Source organism: Lissotriton vulgaris, chromosome 2_1, assembly GCF_964263255.1.
Source record: "Lissotriton vulgaris chromosome 2_1, aLisVul1.2, whole genome shotgun sequence".
NCBI lineage: Eukaryota > Metazoa > Chordata > Amphibia > Caudata > Salamandridae > Lissotriton > Lissotriton vulgaris.
In genome coordinates, this window is record NC_141687.1 from 716,036,947 (window position 1) to 716,055,892 (window position 18,946).

Here is an 18,946-nt window from a genome sequence, read left to right on the forward strand (position 1 = left end):
CTATTCGGTATTGTCTTGTTGTATCTCTTCCAGTATTACATGTTTGTTTTCATGATTTATGGATTATGTTTATCTATGTTGCGCTGTAAGGTGGATAGAATGAATGTGTTTTTTTAATTGAAATACCCGACAAGCAGGAATTGTTTTTAATATTGCGAAGTGTTTATGAGGTGCTTTATTGTATTCATTGATATGCATTTGGTAGTGCATGTTTACTAGTAAAACCATGAAAGAGTTTTAACTGGACCAATTATTTTTGTGACCTAGTGTCTTTTCTATACTGCAGTGGTACTAAGGGTTGAAATAACTATAAATAGATAGAACATACTATTGATCAGGTCTGATTTGGTGGTGTATTGACTGGTGCATGCATTTGTGCTACTGTATCGCCAAAGAGGAAACTTTTTATCTGCTGTTCAAAATAGTGCCTTTTTCCATTGTAATATTCCATTTGACTTGATATTTAGAACTTTTTTAATTGACTGACCTTTGAAGTGCCTTTTTTCCAGGTAGTTGATTGCAGGAGTTTTTGGTGGATTTGTAGTTTGTCAATGGTGTAGTATTTTTTTCTGTAGATTGTAAGTTTATCACATAAACAAAATAGAGGGCCTGATTACGATGTCGGTCAGAGGTGCCTCCGACCGATTCCATTGCGATGGAGGAACCGCCCGACCACAGGTTGGCAGTTCTTCACACTGAATTACGATTCAACTGCACATAGTGCGGTTGGAAGCTCTCATATCTCAATGGGAGCTTGTGCGGTGGGCAGAAACTGCCCACAGCATAAGCTCCTATTGAGAAATGGGAGTTTGTGAACATCCCTGCACCGTCTGGCAGGCACCTCACAGTGCCTGCCAGATGGTGCAGGAGTTTTCTGGGGGCACCATAGGTGCCGCCCAAGCCCAGATATCGAGGCCAGTGGGGGAAGGAATCCCTACTTTAGGATTGTAAGTTTATATTACTTGTATAAAATTGTTATAATGTTGTTAGATTGTTTATATGTGTTTTTAGAGTTTCTTTTTCTTTTTTGGTTAATGTAAAATATTGCTATTATATTGTTTTGCAAACAAATGCCTTCATTTTGTGCAATATTAATGTAGTTAGTACTATATGTTGCAATATTTTTGACAATTTATATATATATTTAAAGGTAGCAATATTATTAGTTCTGATATTTGTGTTGTTGATATAAGTAAAAATTAAACATTTTAACAGCGATGGTTTGGTTACCAATATTTGTGTTTTATTAGTGTAGTATAGGAAGGCAATATTTTTGAGAACCGCGATTATTTTCTGATATTTTTGTGAACTGATACTTTTATCATCGCTATTATGCCATTCGTCTCTCCGTGAAACCTAGTAACTGCTACACTGCCTTTCACAGACTAGAATTAATTATGTTGTTGGAGAATAAGAATAATAAGATCTCTCAGAAGAAGCGGGTGACCTGACATAATGGTTGCATTCAGGCTACTGTTCGTCCCTGAGTTTCCCATAACATTTGGTTTTATTGCCTTTGTAGACCTCCTTTTATTGCGAGAAAAGCTGACACCTCCTGTAACAACACTTTGTGCTGTACGCACAATACTCCAAGTGCAGGGAGTCTGCCCTCGCATATTCACCAGCTTATACATTAATCAACCCTCGCACTCATCCAGCCATTCATGCAATCTTTCACTCACCCAGTTATCCACCCACTTATGAATATACTCATTTGTAAATGCATTAGTTAGCTCTCTCTCAGCAATACATTCACTCACCAATCCAGCCACACACTGGTCGATTTACACATATCCATCTGAATGATACACTCATTACAAATTAATAATATTACAGAGTTTTGTAACAAATTTGCGTCCTTACCACTGACTGGTTATGTAAAGTAAGTTGCCCGGATTTATAAAGGGGGCAATACATAGCTATTATGTTTTGCAGCTAATGGTGCATTTCATTTTGCATGTCAAAACGAATATTATGATTTATCCCATTACGTAAGTCAAATATGAGGTATAGCCATCTACAAACATGGATTTTTTTTGTTTTTTTAAGTTCCCAGACGTTAACCGTTGATTCACGACAGAAGAGGGAGGTTGGGATATGGATGTAGCAGGGTCACATCTGTGGCTCAGTCACATACACACAGCCTCCCAAAGGCTCCTAGCTTTTAATAGCACAGAGGATAACGTCATCTCATGCTCACACCGAGCATGCGCGATATATTTTTTTTCTATCTGTATTTTGTTGTTGTTGCTGCTTCTCCCTCAAGACGCCTTGAAAACAGCTGGCGAGGGGAAGAAGCCCAGCATGCAGCGCGGCTGGTCCTGGGGTCGGCTCATCATGGCAGCGGAGGCCGGGACGCCGCGCGCAGCGGCCGCCTGACACTGACAGCCCGGAGCCGCGGCGCGGAGTGATCTCTGTGCGGCGGCCCGAGCCAGCGCCAGGAGCTGCCCGCTCCCGGAGCCACCATGAGCGGCGGAGGGGGAGGCGGCGGTGGCAACGTTGCTCCTGGGCGCTTCGCCGATTACTTTGTCATTAGCGGGCTGGACACGGACACCGGGCTGGAGCCGGACGAGCTTTCTGGTGAGTGCAAAGCCCTGGAAGGGAGTACTACATTACACTTGAGTGATGCTGCGGATGGAGACAAACTCCAGTGCATTGAGGTATTTGCCAGAGGTGCTGGGATTTCATTGAGGCTGCAAGTAACGGTGCACAGCCTGCCCCACAGCTGGCACAGGGAAGGGCCAGCGCTGCGCTCGGTGCAAAGGCTGGCAGGGAGACAGGAGTCCACCCCTTCCTCCCAGAGCAGCACTCACTGACACGGAGTAAAGATAATCTGCTCACTGCTACTGGGTAATTACAGGGCAACAGCCGGGAATGGGTGGTGGGGGATGGTGTTCTTGCCTGAGCTCCAGGCTAACGCTAAGTGGCATTCCAAAGCCTCGCTTTTTGACAGAGACCCTCTCTGGTCTGAGATTAACACGACTCTTGTGCTGACACCCAAGGCTACAAATTCCAAAAGCGCCCAATTCGTACAGTTAAGTGAAGTGCGCGTTGTCTTGGAAGTAGAGCGCTCCGTCTTTACAGGGCTCCTTCATGGTGCACTTAACACCTAGTGCTGTATTCTGTTGGTTTATACTCGCCATTCATCTTACCCAGCAAGCGCCGTGAAGCAGTCTAGCTTTACAGGGCCCGCTATAATATAAATGACATTTAACAGACCACACTTGCCCATCCCGTATCCTTATCTTCTGTCTCATCGTGTGGTTTGTCAGCATCTGTAACCTCTGTCTAAAGGCATCTCTTTTAGGAGGGTACACCCATCTGAGGTGATGTACAGCCACTTTGCTGAACACCTTTCTGACACAACAATCTTTTTGTGACTGGTTGGAAATGGCCGATTTTTTGGAGGCCGGCCTCCATCTTTTACTCATATACATGGGATGTGTGCCCTCCATTCACTTCAAGATGTCTCTCTTTGCAAGCAATTGGTGCTGTAAATCGCTTTTGGTTTCCAGATTTGCTGGTTCCTAGCGCTAAATGGCATTGAAGACCGAATGTGAGGCGAGTGTCACGTTCGATGGGGTAATAATGACTGTAGATACAAACTTTCGCAATTAAGCACTTTGGATGAAGCAGTATATTAATACTACTACTACTACTACTATTAATGATAGTAATACAAATAATTATACTATGATTATATCACTGCTATTTTTACTATTATTAATAATATAATCATGATATAATACCATGTTTATAACTGTTGTTGTTACTAAATTATTATAATAATAATAATATAATAAAGGTTCAGTAACAACAATCATTATTACTGGCATTAATAATAAGATTAACATTGTTAATAATAGCAATAATATCGCACTATATACTTCTTTATACTTATTATTATTGTCAATATTATACTTAGTATTATTGTCAATATTATAATTTGTATTATTAATAATATAATCATGATATAATACAATTTTTCTGACTTATTGTTACTAAATGATTATAATATTAATAATATAATAAAGGTTCAGTAACAAGTCATTACTACTGTCACTAATAATAAGAATATAATTGTTAATAATAGAAATACTATCACAATATATACTTCTTTATAATTATTATTATTGTCAATATTATAATTAGTATTATTATTGTCAATTTTATAATTTGTATTATTAATAATATTATCAGTATTATTATTATTATTATTCATAGATATTAAGCATACCATTTTTAGGATTTGACCTACTAACGTGAGTGTACTGGCGAGAAGGCAGCTGTGCCCACATTTTGCCCATCACATCAGGGCCGTGTGCCGGGTGATAGCAGCTTGGTCTGTAATTGTGTGTCTCTAGTCCTTCTAAATACAGCCAGCAAACACCCCGGCCGCTCGAGGATGCAGGAACACGCCTCTGTTCCTGAGTTCCACAGCACGGGTCAGTGTTACCCCCGTTCTGGGCGCTGCAGCCGCTGCAGGCGCCTGCCCCCACCGCGCTCCCGGCTCCTTCCTGAGGATGCTGAATGCACCGTTAGACCTGTCAGCCCTGTGCCTCACCCCCGTCCCCTGTCTCACCCTCCTCCGCGGTGCCATCTAGGGACGCCAGGCTGATAGCTCAGACCTGCCAGGAGCGGCTGTGTTCCCATCACCGGATCAGGAGACCCCACAGAGGAGACAGGAACAGATACAGCCGTGTGTCTGTGACAGCGCATGCATTTATTCACCACCAAGTGCATTCTGCAGCATTTGTTTTCATGGGGTGAGGTCAGATAACGGGTTGCAAAGAACAAAACGCGTCTTTATGCAGGCAGATGCACGAGATCACGGGCCTGTGCTTCATGGTAAAACTAATAGCCCAGTCTAAGGACATGTACAGACACACACGTCAGAACCGCACACGAGCTGCTGGCTAATGTATCACTTCCTGCACTGTTAATAAGTATTTAGAGGAAAAGCAGAGTGATAGTCTTCTTGACTTTGCCCTTTTATTGTTGCTTTTTTAGGCCTGGCGTTAACTAAGACCTTTGGTCCATAAATGTATCTATAATATCCTCTCTTATATAAGAGAGTCTTTTGAGCAGGTCCACTTCATTCATTGGTCTTTTGTTATCTCATTCATATTTTTATTCCCCTCCTTATAGCTTACAGCACGAGTCATTGGATCAGCCCACTTCATCCATTGGATAACTTCCCTGTGAGCAATGCCATTCTTCCTTTTCACTTGCAGCACATTCACACACAAAATAGTTCCCTTCAGTGTTAAAGATTACCATACCATCATGTACTTTTGAGACAAAAAAATAGTTTTTTTTTTTTTTCAGAACACAATTTATTGCAGTACTGACAAAGTACAAATGGGACACCGTCCCGCAATACCTCGAAGGACCAGCGAGCAAATTATGATACATTATATGTAGTCAGCACAAGCAGTAATAGGTTATACAGCAGCCCCCCCCCAACTCCCAACTCCCTACCATCCCACCCGGGTCCCACCCTTACCCCCACACAGTGTCTGCATAGTCTCAAGGCACACAGTAAGAAATCACTAAAAGTGCGTGCTCCTTTTCGCCCAAGGTCCAATAGTTAAAGTTCTTCTCCAACGTCCTGGAACACAGGTGGCTCCAGCCACAGCCCTCTATAGTCCGCCCATCTTTTCCATATCTTAAAATGCTTCCGGGGGCAGCCCCTGGCCTCAAATACTGGACGCTCCAGCCCCATGCAAAAGTCTAATCTCCGTCTCCACACTTCCAGCAAGGGGGCCCTGGGGTCCTTCCAGGCCCGAGCTATATCTCGTTTGGTCACTGTAAGGCCCAAAACCAATAGATGACGTTTGTATATGTTGCCCCCCCCCCTGTTCCATTACATGTAGAAGGCCGAGCTGCGGCGATCGGGGATCAGCCCAAAACCTCAGACAAGCAGTCCCATACACCCATCCAGAACCTCAACAGCTTCGCACACGACCACACAGTGTGGATAAAAGTATCCACCGCCCGTTCGCACCTCAAGCACTCAGGGGAGGCAATCAAACCAGCCCTCCACAGTCGGTCTCTGGTATAGTAGGCCCTATGCAAGTATTTAAATTGGATAAAATGTAGATGCATCGCAATGGCCGCCCCCCTCGGGGCTTCCAGGGCCTCCCTCCAGTCCTCCTCTTCGAGAGCTCCAACATCTCCCTCCCACACAGAGCGTAGCCTATCAAGGGAGGTGGAGCAGTGCGTAACTAGGGTCTTATATATGTTAGAATTTTTTTTTCCCCCATAAACACCTTAGCCTCTAGGGGTCTGAATTCGGGCAATGACTCTAAGCCTACCAGAGAGGGGGACAAGGCATGGCGCAGTTGCAAGTACTTAAAAAATTGGGTTTTAGGCATAGCATATTCCTCACTCAAGGCCTGGAAAGTCTTGAGGGTAGTGCCCTTCGTGACATGTCCTAGTGTTGAGATGCCGATGGCGTCCCAGCCCCTGAACCCCTGTAGGGATGCCAGTGCCAGCAGTCGCCCGTTCTGCCACAGCGGAGTCTCCCTCGTCAACTTATTCCACCACCCCATGCGGCACAGAGCCGCACGCCATACTCGGAAGACCACCTGGGTAACCACGGGGAGCTTCTTCCTGACAGTCGCTGAATACAGGATGGTATGTACCGTGTTCGGCTCCATCAAGTATCGTTCAAGGGCATAGGTCGGATCACTCCGGTCCCCATACCACCACTCATTAAGCACCAGCAAGTGAGACGCCTGATAGTATGACAAAATGTCTGAGGTGGCAAAAAAATAGTTTTTTAATTACATTATTTTTATGTTTAGCGATAGTTAAGGCCTTTTGATTTTACTAAAATTATATGAATAATATGCTTACTTATAAACTTATAATGGCTTGCAGCCAACGCTCTTCAACCATTGGTTTATTAATGTGTCATTCAAATTTTTCTTCCTTTCACTACAGCATACAGCATAGGACAGTGAGCCATTGGTTAACTTCACTGTACCCAGGGCTCGCGTCGGGGGTACATGTGGGTACACGGCGTCCCCCCACTCTTTTCACAGGGTGCAAGCCGTCCCCCCTGCCCCACAGAAATAAGCTGAACGTGTCCCTGTGTAATTTTCAGACACCAGGACACGTTCAGCCCCTGCCAAGAAGCTCGGCCCCACAGAAATAAGCTGAACGTGTCCCTATGTCATTTTCAGACACCGGGAGACGTTCAGCACGTGGCGTGATGAGTTCATTTGAATATTGTCAGTCCCCCCCACTTCTTTTTATAGGACTTGTGCTCTGACTGTACGTGAGGGCATTCCACCACTCACAAGGAGCACATCCACATACAAAATAGTTCCTGTTAAATGACAGGGAAAACTATGATAATGTGTGTTTTTTGAGACCCAGAAATATTTTTGCTTTTAGCCAACGTTTTTTTATAGTCTGATGAGTGCACAGTAGCATATAATAATAATATAATAATAGCAATACTATTTTTCAATAACCATGACAAAACAAAACAAACTTTGACAAAGCGAAAAGGGCGGTGGCCAACGCCAGACCCATAGATGTTTTTATATTTGTGAGGGCACAGCTGTTCCCCCAAACAATAACATTTTATAAAAATCATGTCAAAACAAAACAAGTATTGACAAAGCCAAAAAACTGGCAGATAACAACGGCCCTCTTGGGTTTGCAATGCTTGTTTAATACATACAAACATTGTGTTATACCTATGCCATACAAACATTATGTTATACCTATGCCACTGTTGAACTAATTACACTGATTTTAGGTGGACACTGTGCATGATTTTGAAACTGTGCACATTCATTCATATTCCACATAGACTCCTTTTTATGCACCGTGGAATTATTGAGGGCAAGTCTGACAAGCAGTAATACAGTGAGATGTAATCATGGTTTAACAATTATTTCAGTTATCTATTTCTTGAATCTTTTGTACACAGTCTTCTAGCTTTATAGGCCAACATAGCAGGCTATACCGGCCATTAGTAGAGAAGTGTGGCTCAATGGTTAGAGCATTGCAAAAAACACAGTTGATGGACAGAATGCAGAACAATGTCTTACATTCACCCCAGTACAAAGATCTGGGCCTAAATCCATTGTTTTTTTGCACTCCACACCACCCTAGGTCAGACAATGGCTATATGCAAATCAGCCTTGACCCTGTGCCTCATGGGAACAGTCCAGCCCGAACTACCAAGCCATGTCTTTCCCAGACCGGAATATAGCATCCAAGTACCGGTTTCTGGCTATCAGCCTTCTTCAGCCTGGATAGCTTGACTCCAGTGATGTGGAGAGCCTGGGACTCACGTCTGAGCATACCCAGCCCACTCGGGGTGAGAATTGCAAAAACACAGTTGATGGACAGAAAGGGTTCCTCGGCGGTATTCGTACAAGTGCCGAGATGCCTACGGGTAGTTGTGCGCTATATAAGTGCGTAATTATTATTAGGGGCCCGCTCCAGTATTTAAGGCAAGGCCCTTTAACAAGGGAGCAGGCCTTTAATGGCTACTGCGGGCTATAAAGCTATTAGAACATTCCGCCCTTCAGGGCAGAGTGTTCTAATTAGTAAAGCAAAGGCCTCACAGAGCTCGAGGGGGTTTGAAATACCCTCGGCTCCGAGGGCTTTGTTCACAGCTGTTGCTGTGATTGCCCCACAGCTAACAGCCGCACACAGGGCCACGGCTGTCAGATTTTGAACATTCACAGCACAAGCTGTCAAAAGGGCCTAAAGGCAGCCCCTGGTTCTCCTCTGCTTTGCTGAACTGCTTTTTGTAGTTCAGCCAAGCCAGGGAGACCCAGGAGCCGAGCAGCATTCACCCCTCCCTCCTTCTGAAGCCCTAGTACCACTGAGCTACAGGAGGGAAGGGTGAAGGTTGCATGTGTCCTCCAGCACAGCCTCTGCCTTTCTTTTTCCTCTGCCTAATTATTATATTTTGGAGAGGCAGCGGAAAGAGAAAGGCAGAGGCCGTGTATTTGGACATTGAAATGTTGAGAGCAGCGGGCCTGTACCAGTTAATATATGCAGCAGCTGCTGCTCCAATGTCTTCAATTGAGCTCTCACCATTCCAGCATTCTTAATAGTCATAGTGACTGGCTGCTGGGAAAGGGGCACACTTTTTCCAATTATGGCAGGTTTCTGTTATCAAGATGTAGCTAGTGACCACGCACAATCCCTCTGCAGGCGGCCACATTGTTTATAGGTCTGGTGAACAAAGCAGATGCCTTAAAATGCATTGTTACCAATTCTATAAATGTACATCGAGTGGGGTATGGCTCCACCCACGGGACCATTACTCTCTCTTCTCATAGAATCGTCTATTTGGTGAATCATTTCACCTTCCATAAAGTACATTCATTGAATTGCATGAGGGATATTTTTTTAGATCTGGAAAGTAAAGTCAATCATCACGTTTTTTTGTCACATTCAGTTCTTCATCTCCTAAATGCATGTTTTACAGAAAGCAATCCATTTTGCTACTGTATTTCAGTCACTAGCAAAGGCAATGGACAGGTTTCAATGAGATAAACGGGAATCATCCTTTACCACGCAACCATTACAACGCAACATAGTTACATCGTGGTTTTGACATCGACTTGCACTCGAGGGCGCTGTAGACTAAGGAATAGTGTGAATTACTATTCCAACACCTTCCCTACTGTACGTAGACTGGAGTTGGAATAGTAATTCACACTATTCCTAGGTCCAGCGCCTTCCAACGCAAGTCGATGTAATGACTTGCGTTGTCAAGACCGCAATGTAACATACCGCGTTGTGATGGTACGCGTTGTATCATCATACATTCGCGATAAACAGCATTGGTTAATGTAATATCTGCCAACAGTATTAGTGTATGAATGTGTTTGCAAATAAAACATAAAGCTAATGGCTTCACTAATTCTCGATATTTCTGTTTTTCCAGTGTTTCTGTTCACTTAAAGCTGTATGGCTCTAGCGGGGAAAAATAACTGAGATTACTGCTAGTGTTATCCTTCCAAATGTTGACATACTGATCACTATGTGCGCAGGGTGTATCTTTTCCCAGTCAGGACTTTTGTATACACAAGCACAGGTATGCATTAAATTAGACTGGCCAAGAATACCTTGTAGTCAATTTTACAAAAAGCATGGCATTAAGTTGAGGGCGTCAACTGCAGTGATTTAAGCATCCTGAAAAAAGGCGATGGGCTTTAAAAGAGACGTTGTATAAGTGTATCTATGAAAGACATGGCATATGTATCTAAAGGATGCACCAAGGAACATGGGAAATAGTATCTTCTGCGTGACTAATTCTTAAATAAAGTCTTATTGGACAAATAATAAACCAAATCTGCAGGCAGCAGGATATTTATTCAGAAGATTTTGTTGCAATTTTATCCTGGTCCATAAGCAACAAAACAGTTGACAAGATACATTTAAGTTAGCTGTGATAATCTGATTATTGAATTGTAATGAAATAGAATCTTAGGCTCCAGGACTCCAGTAGTATTCAACAGTGTTCACTTGTTCCTCTGTCACAAAAGGAACTTCGGTTAACGTTGTGTTGCAGCTTCAGTGTGTTGCAGACAGGGACGTAATGCTTTGTTTCATATGGCCCTGGTTCACGTTTGTTTCTAGCGTTGCCAGTGCCCTAGCCTGGTGGGCCCTGCCCCACTGAGAGCACCAGACGCCTGTAGATCACACCTAAAGTTCAGGCTGAAATACACTCAGTGACCTGAGACAATGTAGCTATCACCAGTCCATTGTCTGAAACATGGTTACAATGTGTTCTTGATTAATCTAAGTAATGTGTACATTTCACATGTGTAAAATATAGTCATAAATTGCTTACATGCATTGTGAACAAGGTCGCCTCCTTGAGTAGCTCTGGGAAATGAGGGTTATGACCTAACATACCTAGCAAACAAGACTCAGCGAACAAAACAGTTTTTAACCATCACAGGAGACCAAATTACACCATAGTTGGTGCCGTTAGCACAGCATCTTGACAAACTTTATCACAGACCCACAGGTTTCTCTGCTGACACAGTGTACACAGTATACCCACTCTTTAACTGGGTGGCCAACCTCCTGGAGGAAGACAGAATAAGGATCCACCTTCCTTACAGGCCAGTTAGAGATGAACCAAGACACGTTTTGTTAATATTATGTTGTAAGTGGCTCCCCAGGCATTCACATCATTTACAAAGATCACCACAGCCAGTAAAAATGGAGTTAAAGTGGCTCTCATCATTTCACCTTCTAGACTTGTTTGGAACTTTTCCTGGTTGTTTTAACTACTTTTATTGGATACCTACTAGATTCTTCACTACTGGCAATTCCGGCATTGCAGAGGGAGAAATCTACCACCATGAGGCTGTGGTGGGCATTGCCTCACTCTAGAAGATGTCCCTTAGTTCTTAGATAAACAACTGTTTAAAAAAATGCACATGCCAGTTGCTAGGGATTCCACTTTTTTCGATGACTATGTGAAACTAACACATCTACCCACTTAAATTGCATTATACTTTTTATTTTCATTCAACTGGGGTGGTGGCTTTTGCGTTTAATGCAAAATAAGAATAAAGAAAGTGATTTTGATGAAAATAAAAAGAAGAAAAAAGAGGGTGTGAAAACAAAAATAGCCTTGGTGAGAGGAGTTTAAGAAAAGCAATTTCTCAGTTTGGGTGAAAGGTTCTTTTACAGTTGTCCAGAACATTCACTCCAAAATGTCTTTTTGTGCCTGGTTCCACTTGGTCTCTGCAGGTTTTACTCTGTTGTAGTTTGTGCCGTCTCTAGCGTGTTTTTTTTTTATCTTGAGTGACCCTTTGTTCTTCATTATGATTGCTCTCAGTTGATACGATGTTTTGTTACTCAAGGGTCTTGGTCACTAATAGGTAGGCAACTTTTTCATTACCATTTTAGGACCCAATTGGAGACATTGTTTTTTCCAACTGTGTCATTTCTTAAGTGGCTACATCTAGTGCATGCAAAGAGAAAGTGGAGGTTACCTCATACCCCCCTGTAAAAAGGAGCTTACATCTGTGTCTCAAGTTCCCCCACATTCTTGGCATTGTTGTCCAATGGCAAGAGATCTTGCCCGACTAGGCCATCGAGTTGTTGTATCTCAACGTGCAAAGGTGTGACTGCTTATGGCTGCACTAGGTGTTCCAGTTCAATGACATTTTGCCTTGTGGTACTTTTCCTCCCAAGCTTCTCAAGAGGGTCTTTTTTTATGAATGGTTTGGTTCTGCCATTACTGTTTAGGAGGAGAACGCCCTCATTTCTCAGATTTCTTTAGATGAAGCTTGTCTTTGGGACTGCATACTGCGCCTGTAGGAGTTCTACCCACTAGGCCTATAGCTGGTGTTTAAAGTTCGCCATTTCTGGCAGAATAACAAAGCACATTCTTGCATGATCCTACCTAATCCAGATTCTTTATGGCGCTGTCCGCTTCTAGGCAGGATAAAGGGAGTGTCTAGGGAAGAGTAAGAAGCTTTCTCTGAGCTTTCATTGTGTTGTTCCCAGAATTGGGGCCCCCAGGATGGCCCATAAATCTGCACCGTGGAGTGTAATTAACTCAGACTCTGGTTGGAAGATGGCAGGGATATATTGGGGGAATAAGCCCACACCTGGATTTAAATATCATGATTCGTTTTGCTATTCTCTCTGATTTCTTTCTAGCTTTGTTGAAATTATTTAAAGATTGAATGAAGACGTGGAAAAGCAACACACACGTGTGTGTGTCTGTGCGTGTATATATAACATATATATATATTAACTGGAAAAAACAATGATTACAGGGACCTTATAGTTAGGTTCACGTTTTACCCACACAAAACCATAGAAATGTATTTAGCAGTTATAGTTATACTTACAGTTATACTTATGTTAAGAAACTTTAGCTTGTGACCTAAAGTTACTTAGAAGCACAAGTTATAGTTTCTTCAGATAAGTATAACTATAAGTATAATTATAATTGCTGAATTTCCTATGGTTTTGTGTGGGTAAAACGTGAACCTAACTATAACGTCCCTGTAGCCTTTGTTTTTTTCTGTGAATTGGTATGGTTTATTAAACGTAAAGTGATATATAATTGGATCCACAGAGGATCCGCGTCCCTAGATATACAAATTTGTAATTCTTTAGTCACTCTAAAACCACTGAACACATTTACACCAAATTACGAAAAGGGCTCTTTTTGGACCAAAAGCCAGCTTTCTGCCAAATTTGGTGTGAATCTGTTCACCAGTTCTGCCTGAACATGTGTTGAAAAAATGCAAAATCCCCATAGACACTGTATGGGGAAAAAGCATTTTAGGAGCCCCCTTTTTCTCTGCCCGACTTGACGAATCACCCCAAAACTTTCCATGCAAAACTAGGCAAAGAAGGGCCCTTTTTCTGGAAAATTTCATAAACAGTCGTCAAACAGTGCCAAGGTTATTAGCAAAACAAAAAATGCTTTGTCTATTGGAAAAGCTGGTCCTAACTATAACGACATACTGGCTATCACCAATAGGATATATATATATTTATATATATATATATATATATATATATATATATATATATATATATATATATATATATATATATATATATATATACGTGATCAAAGCCACAGTACGTGGCCGAAACGCGTGATGGGCAGCACACACTTTCAATAAATTTGAATTATCAGCACCAGCGAAATTAGAATCTGTCCAATCTGTTTAATGCTGGTTGTCCTGCCACTTGCGACTGCGGGCTCGTTGCGAGGTAGCATAACTCTTAATACTTTCAGAAATCACTTCTTCATAATTGCCATTTTGCCAGAAGAGACGAGCTGCAGCCCAATTCCTTTGAGCGTGATAATTTTATTATACAGGGAAAACGCCTGACATGTTTTGTAGCTGCCTGCTTCTTGCTCACTGGTGAGTTACGTTTGCTTTTTCCTTATATAAATACACGTGCATAAATCACTGCAATAAAAGTAGGACTACATGATAATATGCATGTCTGTGAAACCATATAGCGGCCATCTTATAACATTAATTTCTGTTATAACCTCTTAAGCAATACATTTTTACAAATGCCTTTCTTTTTGATTTGTTATAATTATAATCTTTTGGTTTCATTCCAAATATCAAATGCATGAATATATTTTGAAATGCTTGGCAATTGTATCACAATTCCTAACGGTGTAATGACTACAATCTCTACTTTATGAAAATCCACATAAAATATTCATAATTTTTACTCGACAATTATGCCCCAGTGGGCAAATATTTGTATCCAGTTCTTTCAATATTTGGCCATAGTGCTACACCTTATATATCCAATTCTGCCCCAGTGGGCTTATCAATGCTCTCTATTTAGGTTTAAATCATGCACAAAAAAGAAAAATGTCACTAAATTATTAGAATCGGTCACCTAAAGATCTTAAGTCGTCCTTGATATATCCAGCTCCTTTACATTTCTCTTCTTCATTAGATGATCACCATATCCCCTACAACGATAAAAACAGTGCATGATCAATTAAGATCCATCCTATTACAGTTAAAACAGCAAACCTATACTTGAAGATTCTTTATATATATATAATGCAAGATTGTTTTCTTCCAAAGAACATACTCAATTTTATCTAAGGTTCAACATCAGTGGACAGATAGCTCTTCGTCTGTGTTCAAAGCCATAGGATGCATAGTTTCATATTTTATAATCAATCTGGATTCTAGACGACATAACTTCTGAACTCAATTCCCTCCTCTTTCCGAGACAGGGATTCTATCAATAACACAGAACTTGAGTGGCCTCACTTCTTTCTCATGATCTTCTTTAAAATGTCTTGCTATTGGACACTGTTTTTCCTCCCTTGTTATTTGTCTTGGATGTTCCAGAATGGCTTTGTTTATTATACTACCAATGTAGAGCAAGGACAAGTCAGCACATATACACAATAATCAGATATACAAGTTAGATGTTGTGTAATGATATAAGGTTTCTTTGTCTTTGACAGTTGAATTGATTTACAACTGGTACTGTACTTACAGGCTTTGCATTCCCCACACACATAAAAACCTTGTATACTATTGGTGCTATTATTTTATTGCACCATGCTCTTGCTTAGAACATCCTTCAATGATGTGCACCTCTTAAATGTAACCTGCGGGTTATCTCCTATGAGTTTAGCTAGAATCTCATCTGTCCTCAAAACCTGCCAACATTTCTTAAGACTTTTTTTTAACTTTCCATGCCTGGTTACTAAATGAGGTGATTAATCTAACTGATTGATCTTCACTCTTGTCCTTAACCTTGTCCTTAACTTTCAGAATTAATAGGGTATCTCTTTTAACTTCTTTTACTTTTATGCATGCCTGTTCAATTACCTTCACAGAGTATACCCTTTCTTTGAACCTCTCTTTCATATTTCTCATTTCTTCACAAAAAGCATAATCTGAGCTACAGTTCCTTCTAGTTCTTAGAAATTCCCCATACAGTATACTGTTGATCAGATTCTTTGGATGGCAACTGCCTGCATGCAACACACTGTTACCTGTACTTTTTCTATGGAACAGGGCACTCTCTAACTTGTTGTTACAAACTTTTACCTTGACATTTAAGAACTATTTCATTTGAATGCACCTTACTTGAGAACTTGAGATTCCGATCGTTCTTGTTTAGAACTTCTACAAATTTGTGTGCTTCAGCCATTGTTCCATTCCAAATACAGAAGATATCATCAATATACTGAACCCAGAGGAGGACGTGTTGTTCAAATAGCTCAAGGTTTCTGACCACCTGCTCCTCCCATCAGCCTAGGTATAAACCACCATAACTGGGGGGAAGCAGGTTCCCATCGCCGTTCCCTGGGTTTGCCTGTGTATCAAAAATAAAAAAATAGTTGGTCAAACATGTCAGCATCATGTCCAAAAGCATCTCCGTATGCAATAAGTATGATAGTGACCGGGCCCTTAAGAATTGTTGACATGCAAACATACCTAACTCATGTGATATACAGGTGTAAAGGCAGTTTACATCCAAAACCATTAATAGAAAATTCTTCTCCACACTATATTGTTTATTAGCCTTACGAAATGTCCTGTGTCTCTTATGGAATATGGGAGGGCTTGTACAAAAGGTCTTAAGAAGTAGTCTATGTATTTTGATGTATTCTCATACATACTTCCTCTCGAGGATACCATTGGTCTACCCTGTTGATTATTTCTATCCTTGTGCAGTTAAGGTAGCATATACATGACTGACAGTTTAGGGAATTCACAGTTTAAAAATGTGTCTTTTAAATTTGTAAGAGCTTTTTGAATTAGTCATATACAATTTATCCGGACCCTGGCATGGTCTTATCGTGCCATGTTTCTGCCAGAGTCATACACTGTATGGAGGATGCGTGCTGTTGCTCCTGTACGAGGATTGCATTTTAAAGGCAGATCTTCATTAACAAGTTTAATCTGCTTTGCCATCTGATCTTTGGCAAGGCCTGCAGTCAATGCACATTATGAATAAAGGGATATGTTTGAAGGCGAGGTCGAAGAGATGGTGCAGAGGATGTAAGACTCTAACAATACCCTTCTGTATCCTGAGTGCTGTGTCGTTATTGTGGCCCCTAAATCAAGATAAGGAACTGCTAGCATCCCTGGCACTCCTGCATCCCTTCTGAAGGAAGAAATTGCCTATAAGTAGTAGATGAGGCTGAAATATTGAATTGTCCGGGACAGAATGAGGCCTACCAAGATCCAAGATGGTAAATCCCGTGTTGAGGAGCATGATCGCTAGGACTGCCGTTTGCTGAACAGGGGCTGCTCCTGTGCTCTGGAGGTGAGAAGATTTGGTGGGAGTGGAAGCCCACTTGCAACAGGGAACAATCCTTGGATGGGGAGGCCCTGGATGCTTGATATGTCTAATATAAGGCTGGCTGCCCTGGGTCTCCAGCTATCCTGTTTCAGCTGTCTGCTGGCTGTGGCCTCAGGGTGACTGCAGCAATGTATCCTGTGTTTAGCAGGGGAAAGCAGATCTCAGTGCCTGAGGCGTGTGCAGAAAGCCTCTATGTTGTGTGTTGTGAGGAATATGAGAAGGCACCTGGAGTGAGGTCCGAATGCAAGATTGAGCATGGGGACTGCTCTGATTCCTCTTTCACGTTTGAAGTTTAGTGCACGTTGTCCAGAACATCTTCCCCATTGTTGACTTAAGGAACATAATAGGAACAGCCCTTGCCGTCTGATGTGTCAGAGGTACACATGAAGTTTCCCCAATGGTAGTTGCTAATTGAAAGATATGAAGGGTGGTGGACCTAGGCCTGTGTCAGTTCACTGTGGGCACAGGCGATTCCCCCAGTAGCCGGAAAGTAAAGAGGACAAAAGCCAGAATGATGAAGGACAAATTACCTAAGTCTACGCAGACCAATAAAGTAGTACAGCACAGAGGAGGAATGATGTGGTAAACAGGTGGACATATAAGCCCAAAGCGGCAACCTATAGATGAGGTTGGAAGGCCCTTTTTATTGGACCCTTAAGTGCCATCCATAATGCAAAGAAATGTCAGAGTGTGGACTTTGGATAGGACACAGGGTCCATATTGTCTCATTATTTGCTAACAATACATTAGTCTTCATGAGAGACCCTAGATCAGTGGTCCCAGGTATGCTGAGGACACTTTACGGTTTTGGGTAGGTGTCAGGCCTATTCATGAATGTTGCCAAGGTGAGACTACTGCCCTACTTGAATCACTAAGGACCATGGGTTAAACTGTAGACATCGAAGTTACCCTATAATAGGGGAGGACTCATATTACCAGATTAAAAAACGTATCACCTGGTAGAGCAGGTGCCGCACTCGGTCTTTTCATTGTATGAGAGACCTAACCATGAGAAGCAGCTATTCAATGACTGTCATGGATGAGGGCCATTGGACCATTAGTTCATGTCCATGCCAGGGATGGTGAGAGAAGCCACGTACCTAGAGTTACAGTGAGTCGGCAAATGGCACTGGACCATGACCAGTTCCTAACAGCCACTTTGTCCTTGGGGAATTGCCGTGGTGCTATACATGACTTACGGGGCTGAAGCGTGAAGGTGAAAATGTGGGATAGATCCATGGGGGATGACCTACACTCCTTGATCTTTGTGACAATGATAACTTCATCTGGGCATGGTTGAAAAGTATTAGTGATGCTGGCACTCCAGGTCCTTTTCTGTTCTAAATTGGTAAAAAAAAGTGCAGGCACCTCTGAGAAGGCTTTTTGTAAGGACCTCCTGACGTTAGACTGCTTGGCACTCTGTTGGCTCGAAGAGATGGCAAAAGACCAGTACCCACCATACGTATACCACCCACAGCAGAGAAGGGCCAGGCCAGCAGTTGAGTGCTAAGGAAAAATTGAATGCAAACACACAGACAGGGATGACTTGAGAACACCTGGACCAGGGCCCCGTGCTACACCAACGTAACAGCCACCATTGTAAGTTTTAGATATACCCAATGGGAAGGCAGACACAGAGGCTACATTTACACCTGTAATTCTGCATAAACACTACCTGCATTGCTCTGACGAAAACTGCTGATTTCACACTCCTAGGGCAGACTTGATTCACGCGGTAGGACAGTTTTGGCCTAGGCGGACTTGGACAATACGTCTAGTGGTTAGCTACCTAGTAGTAATAAATAATGAACAGTGTATTCTGGGTCTGTACCCTGGCACTTTGCCTTTTATGAAGGCGTGGGGGTAGTTCTTGTGCAATTTCATTGAGCTCCCTTACATCAAACCCTGCTTGGTAGATGAGGAAGTGGAGGACAATGGTAATGTGGGAGACCTGTGATCACAGTGACACTGACAAAATCAGAGCGAAAACTCTGAAGGATATTTTGGCATGGCAGTAATGAATTATTTCCAGAATTGCTAAAGAAAGAAACCGAGAAAAACAGAAGAATGTACCTGAATGAAGTACCTGAGAAGGAGACTGTTTTATTTT

General features: G+C 42.2%; 1 protein-coding gene across 4 annotated transcripts in view; it reads left to right on the top strand.

Moving 5' to 3' along the window:
- Positions 1 to 2,207: 2,207 nt before the first annotated feature.
- DENND5A (DENN domain containing 5A) overlaps positions 2,208 to 18,946 on the top strand; it is a 341,747-nt gene continuing 325,008 nt past the window's right edge. For 2 of the 4 annotated variants that reach the window (XM_086955976.1, XM_086955977.1), the window contains exon 1: positions 2,330 to 2,580. In XM_086955976.1, the coding sequence (XP_086812102.1) occupies positions 2,466 to 2,580 (115 nt within the window). In that variant the 5' untranslated portion in view covers positions 2,330 to 2,465. Of the gene's footprint in view, positions 2,581 to 18,946 lie in introns of all 4 variants that reach the window. The other 2 variants (XM_086955975.1, XM_086955974.1) reach the window with 2 other exon arrangements.